We start from the raw sequence: 22,797 nt of genomic DNA on the forward strand, positions 1-22,797 counted from the left end.
ACTGGCCACTGGGGCACGACAGGTTTAACCTGGCAATAACCTGGCCAGATAATAATATTCATGGTATTGGCACTTCAGGTTGAGCGGGAAGACATTTAAGTGGTGAAAGAGGTAACATTTTGCTGCTAAAATATGAAGTTGATTTGCGTAAAATATCCCTAATCATCTAAAAGGTCTAAACAATTGAAGGCAGGTATGTTCCGGCTTTAAAATGGCCCCCACATGGCATCTTCCAGGCCCTTGAAATAGTGACAAATCAACTAAAGGTAATGGCGGTAAGGTAAAAGGTAAGGTGCCTAGTGGTGGCAGGAAGTGACATAACAAAACACAAAGAAAGCTCCACAAAACTAGCTTTTATGAATGAAACGACAATCAACTATATCCAACATCAAGAAGAAAAAAGGTAACAAACCAAACTGTGCAGATGACACTTGAAAACCAAAAACAAATGCTCTATAGATGACCCATCTGTAAACATGCGTTCTCTCAAACGGTTGGGCATAGCTGTACCTTCTTCCATGTCGTCGTCCACGGAGAGTTTGAAGTTCTTCCCGCGCCGCAGCACCCTCACAGAGTGCCACTCATTATCGTTGAGTTTCTGTCCGGCATAAAGCACCTCAGGGCCTTTGCCTGAAGAGGAGGGGGAGTTAGTGGAGGGAGGGGAGGGACAGACACAGCTCTACAGCTACTACAGGATCACACGCTTATATATTTCATTTTATCAAGGAGAATCTAGCATGCCTTAAGTAAAACTAAACAATTATTTATCATAAGTATTTGAAGATTCAATTATTGAACTGTTGAAGTTTCAATTGGCCACTAGAGGACAGTACTGCTCCACATATTGCGTCTCAGTTTGCTGAACTAAAAGCTGGGTGCAAAAGTATACAAGAGTATTTAGTACATTTGTAAGTCTTAAACTAATAAAATTGTGCATTATATACATTACTGTCTTCTGTTATTATCACTGCATTATGTTTATATTTAGATACATAATCTGTCTTTCTCTCTTTTTGTTTGTATTTATTGGTATACTCCTAATATGATTCCATATTTGCTACATACTGCATATTGAAGTCCACATAAGTTACCCACTAAAACAAAACACAGCGATAACAGCATTTATGCAAATTAACGAACTAATCCCTCAAACATGCGTTATGAAAAAAAGTAAGCACATATTAGTGTTTGAAGTGAATTGGAAAACTTCCCCTTTCCAATCTATGGAGAACATTAAGTTGTATTTGCATAACTTTGATCCGCTCATTACTTCTCCTAGAGTTATCATGGAAATCCTCTTATCTGCAGACTACATGCGCACACTGCTAGCACAAGGCTGAATCAATGAGTGATTGAAGAAGAGAGTGGACTTACTGGAGTTACAGTTTATCCTGACACAGTCTAGATGGGAGGGAGAATAAGTGACAGATGAATTCGCATCCTTCAAGGTTACAGCTGCAGACAACCAAGAGCATAAAGCCACCTTCCGGGGACGGTCACATGCTGCCGGCGACCATTTTAGTGTGTCCATGTTCTTATACAACATTCAATTCAGGTTTATCCCGATTTAAGTCAATGCTATGGAGTTAACTGATTGGTATACTCCTAATATGTTAGGATTACTGATTACTGATGACTGATCATGGACTGCATGTGAGCTAAGAATTTAAAATGGTCGCTAGCTTTGGCCCCATAGATTTTTTTCAACTGGACTATCAAAGTCAATTGATAACGTCAGATCTAAGCAGCGGTTTTTAATTCAAATTAGTTTGCTCATCTATTACAAAAGATGAAAAAATCAAAAAATGGTGTTAAAAAAGTCAAATGCCACAAATACTACAAATCAAATAGTTTTAGTAGATCTGAACATATTATTTGTATTTTCACACATTTTTGGTCCGAGTTGAAATCTATGTGACCAGGCTAATCATGTGCCGTCAACCGCGACAGAAAAGTGGAAGCAAACAGCCTCGAGCCACCAAGCACCTTCACCTATCAAAGCCTATGCTGGACCCCGTCAGATAACGTGGATCAAGCCTCAAAACGAGTCCTTGTTTTTAGCAGCAGTGGCTACTCTCTGTGTGTACGTGTAGTATTATGTCTCTATTATGTCTCTGTGTGGAAAGTGCAAGGTGCTGTGGCATCGCGCTGTTTGCTGAAGGGCCGCAGACTTTGGGCCTTTGAAGGGGTGAGTGCCATCTTTGAACATAGCGCGACGGATATGCCGGCCATGTACAGTCCCAGGGTTAATTATGGACAGAGAGGAACATGAGACTGCTATGATGACCGAAACAAAAAACAAACAAAAATAGACCCACTAAGAGAAAAAAATAAGCATTCCATTAAAAACAAAAGTTGCACGATTCTGGTTAGATGGCAGAATAATACTTCAGAATGTGTTTTTTTTTTTGGCGCCATCTATTATGCAAAAGTTATGAATATGATCTGTGGATGGTTCAAAGGAAAAATGCTATGTAATAATTGTTACGTTTTAGAGTAATGGATACAGAATGTGCAAAACATCTCCAAAAAACTCCAATCCAAGCAAAACAGAGCATGCATACACACCAAGCTAAAGTTGACTACGTGTTAAGAAAGACTGAAACTTATAAAAAATAAATGAATAAATATTCTTGTGGGCCCACGTAAAGACGGTTAATACGATACCGAGGTTGACGGTGAGTTTGACCCGTCCGCTGTCCAGCTCCAGCCGCAGAGTGTCGGCCGATTCGCGGGACGTAGCGGCCATGAGGAGCCCGAAGGCACGCTGGGACATGAAGCGCAGCGAGACGTCCTCAGCCTCCGTGTGCATCACATGAGGAATCACCACCTTCATGTACATGCTGCCGTCAAAGGACAGCGTCGACGACTCTGCAAGAGACAAACACTGGGTCAATGACGGCATCTTCACCATGTGCTGCAATGGAGAACGAGCACTGATGATAACAAGTGACAAGGCAAAAGAAATGTTATGTTTATTCGGTCGTCAAAAGTCCTCAGAAGCGCTGGTTGCCACGGTAATGTGCAAACTTCTGCTTCTATGACGAGGTCTAAACTGTTTGCATTTTTATTTCATGGTGTAACTTGAGGTGGCTTTTTTGTTTTGATGTTAACAGACTCAAACATTAAACTTCGTGCATCATTTGTTTTGTTATTAGCCTTTAAACATGCTTTTGCTTTGGCTCCTCTTAAAATGGTGTATCTACTGAAAGCATACATTCTTTTATATCTGTGTGGCATTCCCTCACCAGGATTTGTGTTAGCACACAGAGGGAATTACAAAAGGGGAGATAAACAAAAACTAGCTTGCCCCCGACATGCTAAAGTAAGCGCACAATTGTAATGAACGCAATTTGAAAACAAAAACGGTCTGAACGAGTCTGCCAAAGAGTTATGGACTTAAAAAAACTTTGACCTCACAAAATTGGGAAATTTGAAACAGAGAGTTTGTGTGAGGGGAAAGGACTTAATAATGAGGTTTCATCAAGCGTGAATGAAGCTAAATACAACTCAATCAATGTTTTTGACAAGTAAACACTGTATAAAAGCACAAGAAGTCAATTTTGGGTAATGGGTCACACACAACCCTGTTCTAAACTTCATCTAAACTTCATCACTTTGAATGTCCATGAACACCAAACCATGCCTCCGGAGTATACCATCTTGCACCAAACAAGTTGAAACTCATGAATACTGCAAAAACTGAAAACTCCATAGGACTGATTGATAGTAACTGTCAACTACCTACAATGTTAAAGCATTACTATTCACTGTTTTGCATGTTTGACAGTTGCCAATTCCTTCAATAGCTTTCCCTGTTTTGATTCTAAAGAAAGCAAGGTGATTCAAAGGGAAATACATGTGGGGATTCAAGAATAATAAAGCATTACATTATCCATCTCTCACAAATGCTTTTATAGTTTGATGATAAAAGTGTGTTCTGCCAGTGTGCCACTCAAACTGATATCTCGCCCGTGCATTTAAAGAAACATGTTATTCTACCTTGTCACGCTTTAGTGATCACCTTGTCAGAATAACGTCCTCTAATGAGAAAGTAGAAGCTGCATATGACATTACATATGATTTCTTTAAATAAGCATCATAGCGGGGACATTATTGTACTGCTTTACATAAAGGCGTCGCACACACGCTTCCTCCACATTTGTAATACATGTTGTGCGTTACTGTAGTGTGTTGGGATGTGTGGTGTGTGTATGTGCACGTCCCATATGGCCACTCACAGCTGCGTAGTCGTCATGTAGTGACAGGTACAAGCGTGGAATCACTGTGCAGAAAATTAAATCATCAAAACCACATCATCGACGCAGTCCTCCACTGATCTAGGCCCTTTCTTTACATGCACAAACCATTCACATTCAGGGGTGTGTCACGGACGATACGGGGAACCTACAGGTCAGACCCAACATTCAGAGTGTGAGCATGGGTTCAGTCACGATAAAGTCGTCAAAATGTCCATTCAACTTTCAAATGCATGTTCGCACAGAGAAGAAGAAAGTCCAACGATAAAAACCTTCAATTCGCTGTGGGTGTCAGGTGATGATATTATGTGTATCGTAATTAAATGTGCACTGTGTAACTTTTCTGGTGGTTGGTATCTGCGTCGCTCTCTTGAGATGTTATTGCTTCTGCCTGGAATGATACGCAGTATGGCATTAAAGCTAGATCTATCATTCAATTATTCAGTTTTTATAGCTCAAACAATCCTTTTTTTCATAATCTGTAAGAAACTAGACAATAGCATATCCAGTCAAGGTCAGCTCATTTTAACCCAGGCTCAAATGCATTCATAATTGGTAGATAGTAAACTCAGCTTGACATTGATACAAAAGGTGAGATTGATACAAGAGACGTGTTAAGTCCCGCCTTCACAGACCAAAAAATAAAACTAAATATTTTTACAAGAATAATTGTAAAAAGCAGCAACTGCAAGCAAAGAAATGCGATCGGTTTTGAGAACTGTTATTGTTATCTGGACCACACCAAAACCCAGGCCAAAATATATATTTTTATAACAAAGACAGCCACATTATTAAAAAAATTAAAAAGAGTTGAACATTTTTCTAATCATCATCTATTCATTCTTTGTAAACATTCCGACCTTCAGTGGCCATATATTTCAAACTTGATTGGGCAAAAATGTTTCAAAATAAAATTGTACTAGAAATACTCATAATAAATAGTGACTTGTCGACTACTGGAATAATAGTTAGTTGCAGCCCTTCTGAAGGTATACAATTCAGTTAGTAAGACATTTACCGGTACATGCATCTTATTTCATACGCCATGACACATTTGTGCCCCTAAACAGTGTTATAAGATGGAGGACGGACTTGTGTAAAATGTAAAAGTGTGAGAGCGCTGGAGCAGGAGAGGCAGAGGAGCATCAGCGGGCCAGCCGTCGCCTGGGATCCACGCTAGATTAAAATGTGTATTCGACCATGAAATACCTGCTTTGACACCTTGCCTGCTAAAGGAAAAAATAGCCCCACAGCCCCAAAAAATGTCCAGGGAAATATAGTTTAAAAAAAGGTGAGAAGTGGGACAGCCAGTTTTTACTGTGAACAATTCAACATTATCTTTTCTGGTAGGATTTGTTTACTCATGCAAGAAAATACACAAATGCCAAAGTACATGTACACTCTATGAAAAGAGTCCAGCGTTGCATTCAATTTGTTCTATAAATAGAGGTCGCCAGTAATGAGTCAGTTGTACAAGAGCTTTCTGCTCTTATACACTTAATACACAAGTGACAAATTCAGATGCGTATGTGGAAATGATAATTGAGAATGTAAAGCTGAGTTGTCAAAGGTTGGAATGAGTGAATTAATGAGTAAGAATATATAATATATATTATACTTACAAAAACTTTAACTATAAAATATTAGCTCGAGTGAGCTCGATAGTGAACACTGTAATACACTTCCTAATAATATCATGCTGTGGATCAAAACATTGAGGTCTGGTGTGGAACATGAATGAGGAATTCAGGATTTTTCAAACATAAACTAAAAACTTTTTAACATGACCAGAAGTTCATAAATGTTAGTTTAGCAAAACAAGGGGTCTTGAAAATATAGTCTCTTCATATTATCTTCTCTTCAGTAGATCTCCAATATCACAACCAAATCAGAATCACAATTTGAAAAATTTGAATAGTTACTTGAGCAAAATAGAGTTAATTGAATGTGATAACGTCTGATGTTCTGAAATGCATGTGCTTCTAGTTTAGTTTAGTTTAGTTTAGCAAATGCTCCAGAACATGCTTGAAATGTGAACTTTGAACACATTCTATAAACTAACTTTAGATTGCAAATTTAAAAAAAAAATCTTCTAAAAAATGGTTTAGTCTTTTGTTCAGCTTCATGTAGCAATGCAGCGTGTTCATTCCTTTCAAGTGTTTTACTCCTGCTGTGGCCAGAAGAGGCTGCCAGAACCACACTGTATCTTCAAAAGAACACTTTTTCCACACATTTCAAGTAGAACAGAAAAAAAAAACTATTTGTTTATCAATTTGTGCCAAGAAACACATTCAAATACATCAAGCATGTATACAGATCCTTCTTTGCATATTCTAGGAACTTTTGTAGAAAGTCTCTCTGTAACTATAGCTTTGATCTCATTTTGAAGAAAAATGTTTTTGATGGTGCACAAAGCTGTTTTCTCGGCTGTCAAAGATCGATCTCAGAAGTCTTGTGTGCAGTCAAATGACGCTTTCTCCACTAAGAGGAAAGCTGAAGGTTTGTTGCCTGACTGCAGCCTGATGTAATTTATTCCCATTGCGTGTCTCTTTCCAGTTTGAGTGACAGAAAAGTCCAAACACGGAAATGGAGGGTTTATTTGGAAGATGCACTCGGTTAATTTGAAACCACTGAGGCTCGCTTTAAAGAAAGAGAAGTCTCATCTCTCCAAAATAACTAGCGGTGACTGGCAGTAGGCAAATACAGGGTTGCCAGGTAAAAGTAAACATAGCATGTCTGAAGCTTTGACAGATTTGACAAAGGACTATAGAACATGGCAATCTTGGCCTAGTGGCACTTGCAAATAAAAACTGGTTACAGTTCGAGTCAATGACAGCCGTGTAACTAGAGCAGTGCTTCTGTGCCACTGTTGTGACCTCATTTTGAAGTCAAACTCAGTGCTTTATGGACAAATTCAAAGATTGCCAGAATAGAATATGTGCCGATGGATATACTAAAATGTTTTGTACAACGTAGTAACAATGCATTGCTTCTCTGTATTGCTGTAATATCAGGGTTAAAAGGTACACAAACTCTTACACACACAACACATATGAATTAGGACTAAATGTGTGTGTGTTACACAATGTTACAACACAGGGGAAATAAGCAGTAGGAGCTGAAAAGTGTGCAAGATACATTTAAAAAAAAAAAGAATCAATATTGGTGTATATTCTAGTTAAAAAATGACAAAATGTTTGGTGTTTATGTTAATAAAATAAAACAATGCAAGTAGAGTAACAGGCCTCAAAACTTATGTACAAAAATTATGTACAATAAGTGGACTATAATGGTTAACAGTGCAGCATATGGACAAGAGTAAACAGCAGGCGAGTGACTTAAGTGTATTTAAAAATAATAGAAAGGATCAAGTCAAAAAGTCTACATCGGGACTAAACTGGGCACAAATCAGAACCAAACGAGAATACACCCTAAGAGTACTGTTTGCCTATGAGCATTTCACCCCAAAATAAATAATTATGTGGACCACTATAAAGCATCTAGTGCACACAAACATCCCAAACTAAATATTTTTTTTTTTTGCACAGCCAGCCAGCCCAGCCCGATCCTGCTCACAGTAATCCTGTTTTGGGATCACATGGAAAACTTAAACGTGAAAAGGAACCAAAGCAGCCGTGATCTTAACCAGATCAAACGTACGTCATCAACTCGTGTTCAACAATGACCAAAAGTTGTCTCAAACACACAAAGTAAAACATATTGGTGGAGCATACAAGTCCACCTGCCAGCTATTATAACCTCACTATCAAATGACACACATTCATCTCACAACCACACGGAGGCGTCAAGCATCTACGACCTTTCAGCTGTTCAGTTCACTCTCGTACAACCACACAACACCCACAACTTAAAATGACTGGTAAATCACTCCAGGGACTTGTTTCGAGACACAAACATGACCAAATTTGCCAGGAGCCGACTACTAGGCTGTGATTATGGTTATTCAGCAGACAGAAAGCTAATGACGCCCTTCTGTTGCATGCAGCGGGTGCTCCGTTTGTGCGCCTCCAACGTTGCACTATTCAGAATCGACCGTGTTTTTAAGAGAGATATCAGGCCGCTCTGAAGACTTCATTTCGGATGGTAATTAAGCTGCTACTTGTCAGTCTTGTGTGTGTGGGTATTTGTGTGTTTTCCATCGAGCCCAGCACTTTACATAATTAGCAGTCCAATTCAAGGCGAAGATGGAGTAGGAGGGGAAGCTATTAGGAGAGAGGCTGCACAAAGACTGAGGGCAGAGGAAAGTTCTTTTCAGTGCACTGACAAAAACCAACAAGCCTGGCCCGTTCAAATCTGTTTTCTCTCTCTCTCTCTCTAGTCTTTGATTGCAGTTGGGCAACCATTGTTTTTCTGACCTCAGCAGTAACAGTTGCGGATTATCCCGTCTTTTCCCAGAGAGTGACAATTCTTTGTTATTTGTTTCGCGGGAGAAACTAATTATGTGGCTTCCAACAAGATAACAAACTCTGCAAGCACAGCAATGACACATTTATTTATGAATCACAACTCATACAAAACTAAGAGCAATTGGTTACATGAATCATTAATCGCTTTCTGGATTAGCTAATATGTTTGAACAGTCCAGTCATACCAACCTCCAGCTTGGTCCTTCTTGACATTTCTTTGCAGTACTCTATGTACTACATTAGTCTCTGACCTGCATGACATCAGCCGGATGGAAGAATGAGAAAATGTGTTGATGTGATCCCGAAATGATGGTGAGTAATTAGACACACCGGGTCTCAGACAACTAACGATGGGTGGGATAATGCCAATGTAATTATATTTTAAATCAAATTAACATAATATCAATGTTTTATTCTTATAAAATTATTTGATCAAGCTGGGGTGGAGCACAAATAAAAGTATATCCTCTCTACTCCAAGTTAAGATTATTTTGAGGTTGAGGAATTTCAATACATTTTATACATATAGTGATACTTTATGTATTATTCAGATCTTGAGCCAAGATCTGAATCTGGAAAATATAGCGTTCTGACCATGTTTGTATTAGTCAAATTGAGTAACAACTTCAATCAACTGCTTCTTCTACTGCAGTACATGTACAGTTGGCCATGAAGTGCAAAACCGAATCCTACATGTAGTACAAAGGCCTCTGTTTGCATGAATCTACCTGCATGGATCAATACAGAATTCAGCAATTGTTTACTAGTCTTGGCAGTGGCTGTGTTGGATTATCTTGTCTTTTCTTCTCTTTCCATGTGAGTGGCAGGTCTTTGTTTGCGATAAACAAAGCAAAACAGCTATGACTGCCATTGTGCTTTGCATGTGGCTGTTTGTCAAGCCACTTTTCTGTCGACAGTGTTTAGAGTTAAAAAAAAACGTTTTCTTTAACCCCCGCCACCGGGCTAAAGATGGTGTTGGAGGAAGCCAGTAGGCGCTGAGTTTGACCATGTCTGCTTGTATTTAAGTGTGCGGGGACAGTGGGTGTACTTAGAGGCTGCAGTGTTGAAGCCAGAGCTCCACACAAGAGGCTCTTGGCAGTGGACATTATCCGCTCTAATCCTCTCCATGTGATTCACTCCGCAGAGGGCACAGCACACACACACACCAGCGGGTCATGTGACGCAGAAAGAATTTGCAATAAACTATTCATATGAATGAGCTGATTTGAAGCTTGACAAGACCCTTACTGCATTCTGTGCAAACATTCAAGCGGCAAGATGACTTCATTTTATCCTGGAGGAAATTAGACTTAGGCACACACAGAAAATTACAGAAAAGTATGACACAGACGCCAAACGAGTGCATGTAACATCCTCCATAAACAATGCTCTATGGCCTGAATCTCGGAGGTTCACCGATATATGGGGGGGATGAGTTTAAGCTGTTCAGGATTTTTTCTTATTTTTGTTGAAAACCTAAAGGGTGGGAGCAGCTCATAGTGGGAGAGTGAAACATTAGAACGGTCAGAGATCATTTTCCTCATCAGTTTGATAACGGTCTCCTCAAATATCTGCGGAGACTGGGTGTTCTTTTACTCCCATAACTTAGAGTGGTGTATTAGTCTAATACAGTTCTGATAATGACCGTATGATAAAATATGATCATTATTATTCCTTAAAGCCAAATGGAAAAGGGTACAAGTGAAATGTTCAATATACAAACCAACAATGAATGTGCTGTGTCAGTGTGTGTGTGTGTGTGCGTGTGTGAGAGTGTGTGTGTGCGTGCGTGTGTGTGTGTGTGTGTGTGATTTTTATTTTCAATATTGTGTTGTTTTTATTATAAATCACATGACAAGTTATTCTCATATAAACACGTTTCACTTAAATTTTAACTGTATGTTGTATATAACTTGTATATGAGAAATAAATCTAAATCTATGGAATTAATGAAAAATGCCTTGATATTCAACCCGTGTGCTAATGTGCCTTGAGGTATTGCCAGATTTACACAGGACTTTAATTAAACAATTTTCTATTTTTGATGTTTTGCTGAACCAGAAAAAAACACCAAAACCATCAGCGCTGCCAATTCCACAGAACCAAACAGTGGCACGGGCCAGCCAATATCTAATTATGTGATTTAGTACAGGTACTTATTTAGAGGAGGTTGTACTGAGGAATCTTATCCAAAAATGTGCCGTGAATAAGAAAGGTGGGAAAACACAGAATATTGCCCAAAGTTGTGAAGCGAATTTGAGCGCATTTAAAACTAATGCACATTTATTATTTCACACAAAGGTTACGGCTATACTTGAAATAGGATATGAGCAGGTTTGGTGGATTAAGGGATGTTTCCAGTACCGTTTAACTCAACCTCTTCATAAATGTAGTGTTCTCGTCTTAATTCCAACAATAAATATGTAGCATTTATCATTAGGCTTGGACAGAAATTACACTTAGGACTTATTTTTGTCACTTTACCGGTACACAGAAATAGTTTGTTGGTTGATTGAGCTTTGCCTATCCCATCTTCACCCTGCTTGACCCTGCACTCTTGGGACCATTGGATACAAAGTGTAGCTGTCTCTTGTAAAACCAGCGGCAGACAGAGGAAGACTTCATTACATGGGGATTACGTCCCTGATGCCTCTCAGCAGCACACAGCAAACAAATCCTTTAACCAGACAATATTTGGATTAGGATAACGGTGAAACTGACCTCCAACATGTCTGCAGGTTTTAAAGGCACAGTTTTGTCTAAACCCGTCAATGGTACTTACTCCAGAGTAACATGGACACATTGTGGAGCTCAAGCAGTAATACAACAGCAGTAATAAAACAGAAATGGAAGCAATTGTTTATATACCTTTCTGTCGAGGTACCAGGGTGTTATATAGTGATTAAATATTGTTTGCCAATGTCTAAAATATAAAATCATTTCATATTCTGTATTTGAAATAGATAATAGAAATCCTCCAGGGTCTGAAATAAAAGGTTTGTCACGGTTGAGAGTTGTGAGAGTTGTTTTTTTTGTGTTAAAAATAAATAGTCAGTCTAATAAATGTGAATCCGTTGAACAATTAACTTAACCGGTCAACAAGACTATTTTTTATTGATTTATTGAGACAGGGACAGTGCACTTTATACATATAGTATAGTGTATATAGTATATATATATATATACATATCTACCCCCTGGCCCCGCCCACATTGCTGTACTTATGCTGCGTTCATGTGTTGGCTTTGGGAGTTTCCCTGCTGTGCGGAGATGGACAGATATCAGCAGATTTGTCAATTTATCTGAAACACTTGTTCTCTTGGACTCGATCTTAATGTCAGTTTTTACAGCCATTTGTCAAGATCACAAGAGCAACAGATGTGGGCAAGAAAGACATAACTATTGTTTCATTTATATTGCTTAGTGATGTAATATGTAAACATACAGGAGCCTTTAACATTGGCTTGTGAGATGGGTAATAACAACAAATCTTACTGGTTAACACTGTGAAACTTTTTTTGTTATTATTGGTGATATCAAAATCCTGACTTTGTGAGATAAAAGCACATGTCGAATCCCAACTTCCCATCTTGGAAACCTGAGGACCATCAGTTGAAAGATTAAGACTCCAGGGCATGTAGGGTTCAAAAACATTTTAAAAATAAAACATGACATGACAATCTGCTGCTTGCTGCGACGAAATGTCACTATAAAAAGGCCGGGCTTCACAGTTTAGGAATAGTTTATTTTAGAAGCCATTTCAGATCATTATTGCAGTTTACAATGAACAAAATGTAAAATGGTGATCTACTTAGTTACAGTTCAATACTACCTGGAAAAAAAAAAAGTTATATTTAAGGAATGGCCTTGAAACCCGTCCAAATCACCCTCTCTGTTTTGCCAAACGTCAGTTGGCAGCAGTAATACAAGCTGAAAGTCCATAATTGTAAACTGCAAAGAAAATGATTTTTTTCTACCATATAGTAAAAGTAGTTTAGTGTCTGGCTGTATCCTTTTATAGTATTTCCCATGATTTCCATCTGAATCCGTAAGTGAAATGGTGTGTTATCTCCTGAACTTGTTCAGTGCAGTTTCCCGCTCCACTCGGGCGCCTGCAGTGATCCTGCTGTGAACCAATCATGTCTGCAGCGCCTCGTCCTTGTTCTAATGCGGACACAACAAAGCGCAGTCGCTCCACTCGGAGGAGGCAGACGTCTTCTACATTCCATTTCATCTCTGCTCACAGACGGGCTCAGAGTCTCACTCCTTCAAAAGCACCACTAGAAGACAAAATTTATATATCTCGCCAAATGTAAAACATGCTTCTGTCAGCCCACATTCGGAAAATAGTTCTTATTGAAGAATGACTGAACTTGTGAAAGGTCAGCAACGTCATAAGACTTTAAATATTTTGCCTTGCTAAACCTAAGGCCAAGGGAAATCTAAATTAGAAACTGCTATAGAATGAACAGAACATGGAGCAGTATGGATATCATACTATTTAGTGCTAAATAAATGACATTATTCCCCATGCACTCACAGAACCGTGATTGAGGATAGGGCTGCAACTATTAATGGACTTATTGCGACTAGTTGACTACAAAAAAATGATTATCATATTTTGATAATTGTTATCTAGACTTTACAAATAATAAACTATTTCTGTTTTTCATCAATACTTTACATTTTTTTCTAATTAGAATCCTTCTGTAAACATACTATATCAACCGCATTTGGTTAAAAAAAAATATTAAAAGTCTCACTGCACAAATAAATTATATTATATTATATACTATAAATAATTGCTTGACTAGTAAACAAATACAAAACATATCATAGACTAGTTGAGACTAGTCGAAAATATTCATTATCCTTGTACAATAGTTCAAAATTGCAAATAGTGTAAAAATAGAACTATATGACTAAATCAGACCAGTCTAAATGTACTTATGGTAAAATATCGTATTGAACAGGAAACGAGAAGTAAAAGCTTTGATAAAGAGCTATGTAACACTTTGGATAAAAACTGACTGCAAGACTCAATTTTCTAAAAAAACTGTTCTAAAGTTGCGCAAATGCCCACAAATTATAGCATGTGAAAAGGGTTTGTGAGAGCGAGAGGGTCTCCAAGGTTACCCCAGCTTTAATAGTACATTAGCTCAATCAAAACCACGAGATGATATTTTTAAGGCCTTACAGTGCGATTACATGCTACACACTGGATTAGTTAAAGCAAGTTGCTGCTGTTTAACCTGAAGGTTGCTTAAGTTGTGATTAATGACAAACAGAGACTGATGATTTATGGACTGCCTCAAAGCTACATGCAACCAGGTATTCAGGGTTCTCTCCTAGAAGAAATCGTCTGTGCTGAAAATGAAAACGACCAATGAAACTTCTTCTACAAAAATGTACCCTTTATTTCACAAAACGACCAAACTACATTCTGCAAATAACACAGCAACCATCTTTGAGTTGTGCTGCTAACGCGACCTAATCAACCTTTTAATTAAAATAAGTTGTCTGACAGAGTTTGTACTGTACTAAAACTAATCAGATGCGCTGTGGTTTCACTGAGTGTGCGGATTACAATAACAAGACTCAAGAGGAACATAAAGTAGCTGTAGCAATATCTAATGTAACCCCACTGCTTTAGTACAACGCATTTAGCTCTACCTCCCTGTACAGACTGTCAGTCTCACACAGCTGGGAAAAACAGACACAAGGATATAGTCCTGAAACCGTTTCAACACTGTATATGTTTCAAGTGTGCAAATAGAAAACTAATCTCAAACAAATTGATTGACTTTTTAAGTTTACTTTATTTGCCATCTAAATCTTGAAAGTTGCTTTGGAAAATGTGTGCAAACAAATAGAGTGGGCAGAAAAACACCACAAAAAAAACCAACCACACAACCACACAATCACACAAACAAACAAACAAACAAACAGCACGTGCCTATTGGCCTATTGAGCAAGGCAGGGCCAAAAGTTTCAATGCTCCCTGCTTTTGGTTTCCAGGAGGTGATGGAGTTTAATCTCTTAAGCCGAGGGCCGTCCTCTATCCTGACCCCACGTGACTGTTTGGCAATACTGTTTTGGTTACTTATACTTTACTTTACATATGAAGAATTACACAAATTAGGATCAAGAAGTTACTTTAAATATATACCGTAGTATAATTAATACAACCAATCAGTGCAATTAAGTATGATGAGCTCATTCATGTAATAGTTCTGAAATGTGTTCTGCAATAAGCGTGCAAAAAAAAATGCCAGTAAAGAATATATATATATATATATATATATATATATATATATATATATATATATATATATATATATATATATATATATATATATATATATATATATATATATATATATATACACATATACATATACATATACATATACATATATACATATACATATACATATATATATATATATATATATATATATATATATATATATATATATATATATATATATATATATATATATATATATATATATATATATATATATATTACAATGTATTATTTACTTCAATGTATGAAGCTACTCCTTATGTAAAATATGGGTCAGGCCATCGCCTTTAGAGGGCAGCAAAGTCATACAACTGTTTCTGTTTCTGCAGCTTAGGAGACAGTAAGGACATGAAGAAGGGCACATCAACCGAATCACTGTATCCATCTACAAAAGTATCAAAAACTTTTCAGAACACCTCTTGATTATGCTGTTATATTCAGCCTGAATCGCTCCAAGCTCCAAAGGTTCAGCCCTATAAAGTCGGTTAGCTTCTTCCTTCGGCTCCCTGCACATTTGGGGCCTTATCCTAAAAGCTCTCTCTGGGAACTGCCGCGAGAGGCCGAGAGACTTGTCAATTTCTCAGATGGACGAACACGGCAGGCTTGAGTTCCTCAGCGGATTCTCCCTATCTGCCTCCTGACTGCAGAGCCGGGCCAGAAGGGAACGGCATACAGATTGGAGATTCTGCATTGAGACATAAAATACAGAGGAGCGAGGAAGATGGGGCGTCGCCAAACAGGAAGACACAATAGACCTCGTGTAACAGGTTCCCAGGCACATAAGTAATTTAAAAACGCTGTGGCGACATAACGAATTGGTGACATGAAAACATTGTAGAAATAATATACCGAGTTGTGCAGCCGTCTTTCCAGCAAGCTTTGGATTTGTTCTTAATGTTCTACCTGCTAAAATGAAGGTTAAGTAAATGTAGATATGAGTTTACTTACATTAAATATTGCCATTCGAACATCGTCGACGGATTAATTGACTGTACGACTAAAGGCCTACAGCTCTATCTATGACACGTTTAATCTGTCGCTAATGTTCTCTTTACATGGCAAGATGAAGATTCACATAATCTACATAAAGGTGTATTCAGTGAGAAACCAGTAACGAGATCCAACAATTTCAGCATATTTCATAAACAAACAATATTGTAGCAAGCTGATGTGTCACAGTTCATAAAGCGAACTGGTTAGCCAGAAAGTAGGCCCGTTTAGATATTCAGGAACTTGTCCACTATAAATGTTCAGCAATAATAGTGCAATTAAAAGATACGGGTTGTAAACTAATTGAACTAAAACCTTGTGAGTCGTGTGAGAAGGGCAGAATGTCAAAAGTCTCCTTCATACGTCTGTCTGTGCGATTAATCCAATTTTAATCTACTTGTGATTACATTGTTTGCCAAAATATAATGTTGGTAAATGTTGGGGTAGTACTTGGCAGTAAAAGGTACGTAATTCACTTTTTTGTTTTATTTCTTTGGTTCTTGTTGTGCAATTTCACCCATTCCCACCCTCCTAGACATTTGCCTTATGTGTCTTAATGCAATGTGCAAATTGATACAATAGAATGCCACAAAAATGGTATCAAGTTGCATCATCCAGAGATCTCACCCTGGCCAGAATGACTTTAAATCACCATACTCAGTAGGTGAACGCCATTTGTATTTAGGTACATCTGGACTAAGGCAATCATTTGTATTTCACTTGCTGCACGTAAGCTCACTAAGTCCTGGTGAGTTGCATCAGGTATTCGTCTGTCTCCAGGAGCCAGGGGCCAGGAACGGCAGGAGACTCCATCTTTAACGGGAGAGCACCAGCACACAAATGTCTCTGTTCCCCCGGGAAATCAATCACAACCAACACTAATATTCAATCTACATGACATCCAATCCCCTCCTGCAACGGCATCTTCTCATTAAACTGAAAAGACCAAATCCGTTGACAAATTTGAATGTTTTAATGCAGAAAAATACAATTCTAACAGCGCCCGCAACTTGAATACATCCAACCCAGTCGATGATAAGGAAGATAGCGAACTCATTTTACTGCTCAATTCAGCTGATGCAACGGCGGAAAGCTGATAAGTGTTGAAAGACAAACAGAACAAAGGGGAGAGAATGGGGCGCGCTGTGTGCCTTGTCCGCATGAGGAAATGGGAAAATGCAGGCCCAGGCATTTTTCAACTATGAGCACAATGGATTCGGATTCTTAAGAAATAGGATTAATTTAGCAGGCTTCCCAAGGCAATTCAACTCCCAAACAATTTTAGGACGCGTCTGTGTTGACAGTTGACCGTGCAGTTGAGGTTAGAGGGATAAATTGCTGTCATGCAGGCGAAAAATTTGCAAATACCACTATTGAAGTGATAGTTGTGCTTTCAAGGCACGGGACATGTACACGCAAGGAGAAAGAGAACTTTACTTTTGAAAAGGAAAATAGTTATAGTTTGCAGAATGACCATTAACATTGTTAATATTGGAAGCATAAGCAAATACATGGCCATTGAAGACTGTTACGATTAGTGTCCTTTACTCTGAAGAATATAATACTACACATCCTTCTTCTTTGAACATATGCATGGTAAATTGGCTGTGTGGGTTCAACTGCGTGTCTCCATATATAAAATATAAAGCTCAGTTTAATGCCAGGCTGTGGAACATTCCAGGTGAAGCAAAGTAAAGCCTCCCAGGAATCAAGGTGGCAGCCCCTCCTGAAGAATTTGTTTCATTTTATAATCTTCATTTATAAAGCACTTAAATGAGTTCAAATACAATTTTTTAAAAGTACAATAAAAACTGTCACGTGTCAGGAGCGTGCCTCGGGGGTGACTCGGGGTGTCCACAATAAATAAAAACATGAACAGTATATAAAACATATTCCATACACCAACATTTAAAATGAGGTTCTGTTTCAAGGTGGATTTATGGTGCAATTTGCCTTGACACCTCTGGATAGGTATATATTGTTGCCACTTCAGAGGAGAAATACAGACTTCACAGATGTTGCTGGGATGTTATGCGTTGTGAAAGAGCATGTTGATGCTTGCTGTTAGAAGAGCCATTAGCACGGGTGAAATCTGGTAACAGTGGTGGTGATGCAGGTGTGAAAGCTACTGATGCCTCAGAATCCGCCGAGCACATTGAAGACTCCACACGCGGATCACGAGTGAAATGAAGCGCAGCACTTACCCCCGACCAGTCAGCTGCGTCCCTCACGAGAGCTGCTAATGCACAGGGCAGCACGGAGTCATGCCAACAGGAGATGGTGTAATACATGATGTTTGATTTTTTGGAGTTAGAGGATTGAGACATGTAAGTGAATAAATTTAAGATAGATACTTTTAATGCCATACTATGGAACATTCCAGAGCAATAACATATCCATTCAGACAGAAAGGAAACACAGCACCAGAGAACTTATGTAGTGCAGCTTTAAAATTCTATTCACCTTTTTGAGATTTTACTTTCTCATCACAAAAAACATGTTGTTTTTGTTCAGACAATGTTTTTAACCTAATTAGATTCAATACTGGGGTGCACGGTGGCAAAGGCGGATAGCGCTCTTGCCTCCCAAGAAGGAGATCATGGGTTCAATTCCGGGACCAGACCAACATCACATGATCTCTCTGGGTGGAGTTTGCATGTTCTCCCCGTGTTACCGTGGGTTCTCTCTGGGTTCTCCGACTCTAATATTGGCCCTAGTGAATGAATGTGAGCGTGAACTGTCTGTAATGTCTATGTCTCTGTGTTAACCCTGCGACAAGTTGGCCACTGTCCAGGATGTACCCTGCCTAAGGCCCAAAGTCACTGGGATAGGCTCCAGTCACCCGCGACCCCGAAAGGGAAAAAGCGGTAGAAAATGGATGGTATGTTATGCATACATAACATACAATACAATGCCACTCTGTGGTCTTTTATTTTTATTCTAGTATTGTTTTAAATTTTGTTGTATTTTTGTATGTGTTGTTTGTTGTATTTTTGTATGTGTTGTTATTGTTTTTTGATGTATTTTTTTTACCCTTCTCCCCTGATGGCTCAGTTTAGCTGAGCCTATCAGAGTCTTGGTGGTTCCAAACTTTTTCCATTTAAGGATGATGGAGGCCACTGTGCTCAGAGGAACCTTCAAGGCACAGAAATGTTTCTGTGTCTCGGAGGTCTACAGACAGTTCCTTGGACTTCAAGGTTTGATTAGTGCTTTGACATCACTGTTGGACTTAATATAACTTTTGTCATGTTGTTGTCATTATGGGGTATTGTTTGTAGAATTTTGAGGCAAATAATGAACTTAATCCATTTTGGAATAAGGCTGTAACATTAAAAAAGTGGAAAAAGTGAATGGACTATATATTTTTGATGAGGATGAAAGCTCAAAAATATATGTGGAGCATTATATGTGTCCTTTAAATCAACCAAGTGCAGCACTTTGGGAACAGTCCTGTTTATAAAGTGTGCTTTAATAAAGTTGATGGATGTATTGAGGCTTGAAGATTTTACTTTGATACATTGATAATTCATTTGAAAAATCTAATTTCCATAAAACCTTGTTTTTTTATGCCTTTCGGCATATAATACCCTGCAGTGAGTGACATTTTGTTGTAGTTGTTGGCTGATCCCTTATCTGGGCTTGGCGCCAGAACAAAAAGTGAAGTGTCTCCCTTTGGCTGAGATAAGAATGTCTACATATTTATGGAGTTCATTTATAATTTAGTCTAAAAATATTTTATGCCCAAATGGATTCCTGCAGAAATGGGATAAAAAGCTCCTGCTGTTATGACTGCGAACAGTTTCATATTTCTGTCTATTCTTTAATGAAGGTGCACGATGTAACCTTTTCTGGAAGAGGGTCCGCCACCCGCTTGTCGCCATGAAGACGTTATTGCTTAAAATGAAAAGCTCACACATGTCGCTTCCTTGACTATAAGGTAATCTGAGGGTAACTACATTCCATGTAATATAATAGTGTATCCAAATATACATTTTCAGGACATCAATAATATTACATTATTAATGATGTAGCACAGAGCGAAGCGGGCCATAAAAGTGTCAGAAACAAGAACTTCACATCTTGTTCTGCCACTGCAAAGTAAGAAACGTGAGCACAAGATTGTAAATCAAAACCCATGCTTAAGTCAGCGAGATGACTGTTCATTTGTAGATCATTTCTAGATGCTGAATTATGCAGATTTATAATTAACAGAACACTACAGTATATTGTGTATCAGTGGACCCATGTGCACTTATATATGAACACAGGCTTTTTCTTTTCTTTTTTCAAATGTTTAAAAGAATAAACATAAAACACAGAACAGAACCAGAGAGCGACCATTTTGATCAAAACAAATATTGACATCAACTAAACAACAAAAGAAACACAATCATGGCACATTTAAATTAAAATTAAAAAAAATGAACAGGTACAGTGTTCTGCTTTTCAACCCTCCATCTTCTGATTCTCTCTCTTGCTTCATCCCTTTCCAGAAGCCCATTATTACAACTGATACATACAACTAAAATTAATGATCACAGGCACAGCACCATACTCACACACAATTCATTCACACATGCATACTTTAGGTTGCCTCATCATACCCGTGCCACCAACCTTCTATGAATATAATACGGTAACATCACACTCACTTCTGACCTGATTTATGTTTGAAAATCAGGCATTATATAGTTCACCGTTAAGAAGTGTTGATAGTAGTGCATTTTTTTTTTGTATTTTCATTGAGTGGGGCAGTCCAGGTATCGCGCTTCACTGTAAACGGCAGCGGTGCTTGTACTTTGTCTGCTACTTCGTCTGCTACGAGGTGAAAAGGCTCCAGTCTGATTCCATTTCACTCAGCAATAAATAATGGCTCCCTCCAAATGCCAACCGCTTTTTTTTTTAAAAATTCACAGAAAGGTGAGTGGCTACAAGAAACACTCGGGTAGATATCAACCGTGTAGGGATGCTCTATTATCTATTATTCCAGACAAATTGTGGGCCGCTGTATTGCACATTCACCTGAACAGAAACATGACCTTGACAATAGCTATTTCCAAGACTAATTCCAACCTATTCTATACAGAGAAAGAAATGACTCGTGTTGTGTTACTTTTTTTTTTTTTGTCATAAATGATCACAGTGCATAATGCGTGTTGAATGTCACCTTGAAAATTGCAGAGACGTTGAAAAGTACCTGTAGAGTGCTTGCAATTGTTGTGCGTGGATTTAAATGTGCACTCAAAGACTTCACGTTACGTTAGGCTTTCGTTTTAGCCTAAGGACTCTGTATTTTGAGGCATTCAGAAGGCTTTTAATCCTTTGAGTGAGACAGATGTTGCAGAAGTGAAGTTTTGGTCAATAGTAAGAGAGTCAAGGTCGTAAACAATGCAGAATATGGGTTGAAGTTCAATTTCCATATTTTACAGCGGCAAATCGGTGCTTAACATGAAACTATTGTTAGGTATTCCTGATCAAGATTTTGACTCGAGATCTAGAAAGGGGTCATTGGGGGCTTCACTGCATTAGGTGAGATGTTTTTGACGTAGAATAATGGGTAAAATGCAAAAAAGTAAATAATAAGAAATTTATACTTATACTACTTTATACTTACTTACTTACACAGACTTCACTTTATATGATTTTGGCCACAAAATCATATGAGTTTTAATAACCATATTAAAATTATTAGTAGGTTGGTCTTTTATCACTTTTATCACTGCGCCTGAGAAACTTTATATCCAGACAAGATCTGGAAAAGTTGCTCCATGCATTTATTTACATTACCCCAGTATTACGAATGTTGCACTGGCTTCCAGTCCCTCACATCATTAATTTCAAAATGCTCTTATTGGTCCACAAATCGCTAAATGGTCCAAAGTTAGTGGTGGACCTGTTGACTCCTTATAAGCCCTGGAACTCCCTTCCAGAAGGTCTACGTTTTAAAATGAGGAATATGTTAAGTCCAAATTAAAAACTCTTATACGTTTTTTAGCATTGCTAAATATCTAATTTATTTGTGAATTATTGTACTATGTATTCATTGATTTTAAAGTATTTTTTGCATGTACTGTACTGCAAATGTGTCATTTGTGTGATTAATTCTATGTAAAGCACTTCGAGTTGCATGAAAAGTGTTTTACAAATAAAATTGACAACTTGACAATCATTACAGGCCAAATCTGTGGCGAGGGGACCCAACCCACAGAAAGAACGTAAGTTTTTTAAGGTATGTTTGAGCAATAAAAACCCATGTAGTGAACTAAATTCTGTAGATAACTCTTAGGTCAATATCATCTCCATGAAGACAGGCAGATGGCGGATACTTGACATTAAAATCCAAAGGCCTGCAATACCACGAGTTCAATATAGACAAACTGTGACCTGGGCTTTGTGACAATGAATGGCAACGATTTAACTGTAAAGCCACTTGGCAGCCCATTATTGCACTGCCACTTCACGTGAACACGAGGGAACAGAGAATTGCATAGCGTGTGTTCAGGGCTTTCAGTCACGTGGAGAACCAATCACACTCATGTAATTAAGATGTGAGTAGATACGCCGAAGGAAAGCACCAAAGACCAAAGCAGAACAGGACGACGGCAGCAGTAGCCATTTTCCAACAGCTTTCAAACACTACATGGTGAGGAAAGTCTACACTAATAATACTAATGGCTTACACTTGTAATGTGCTTTACAGGGTTGTCGAAGCCTCTCAAAGCGCTGCACCATTGTCATTATTCATTGACACAACACCACATTCATCCTTGGCCATGTGTGAAGTGTGCTGTCTAAGGACACAATGACAGAA

At 38.3% G+C, this 22,797-nt stretch overlaps 1 protein-coding gene across 12 annotated transcripts in view; it reads right to left on the bottom strand.

The window, feature by feature from the left end:
* The window catches only part of nrxn3b (neurexin 3b), a 449,304-nt gene that overhangs the window by 263,394 nt on the left and 163,113 nt on the right, over positions 1-22,797 (bottom strand). For all 12 annotated transcript variants that reach the window (XM_072444649.1, XM_072444613.1, XM_072444640.1 and 9 more), the window contains 3 exons: positions 2,668-2,871; positions 1,375-1,401; positions 511-630 (listed from right to left, as the gene is read on the bottom strand). In XM_072444649.1, coding sequence (XP_072300750.1) covers positions 511-630; positions 1,375-1,401; positions 2,668-2,871 — 351 coding nt within the window. The remainder of the gene's footprint in view (positions 1-510; positions 631-1,374; positions 1,402-2,667; positions 2,872-22,797) is intronic.

The sequence above is a fragment of the Eucyclogobius newberryi genome, unplaced genomic scaffold, assembly GCF_026437365.1.
Source record: "Eucyclogobius newberryi isolate DKJ021-1_F unplaced genomic scaffold, fEucNew1.0.hap1 SCAF_1, whole genome shotgun sequence".
NCBI lineage: Eukaryota > Metazoa > Chordata > Actinopteri > Gobiiformes > Gobiidae > Eucyclogobius > Eucyclogobius newberryi.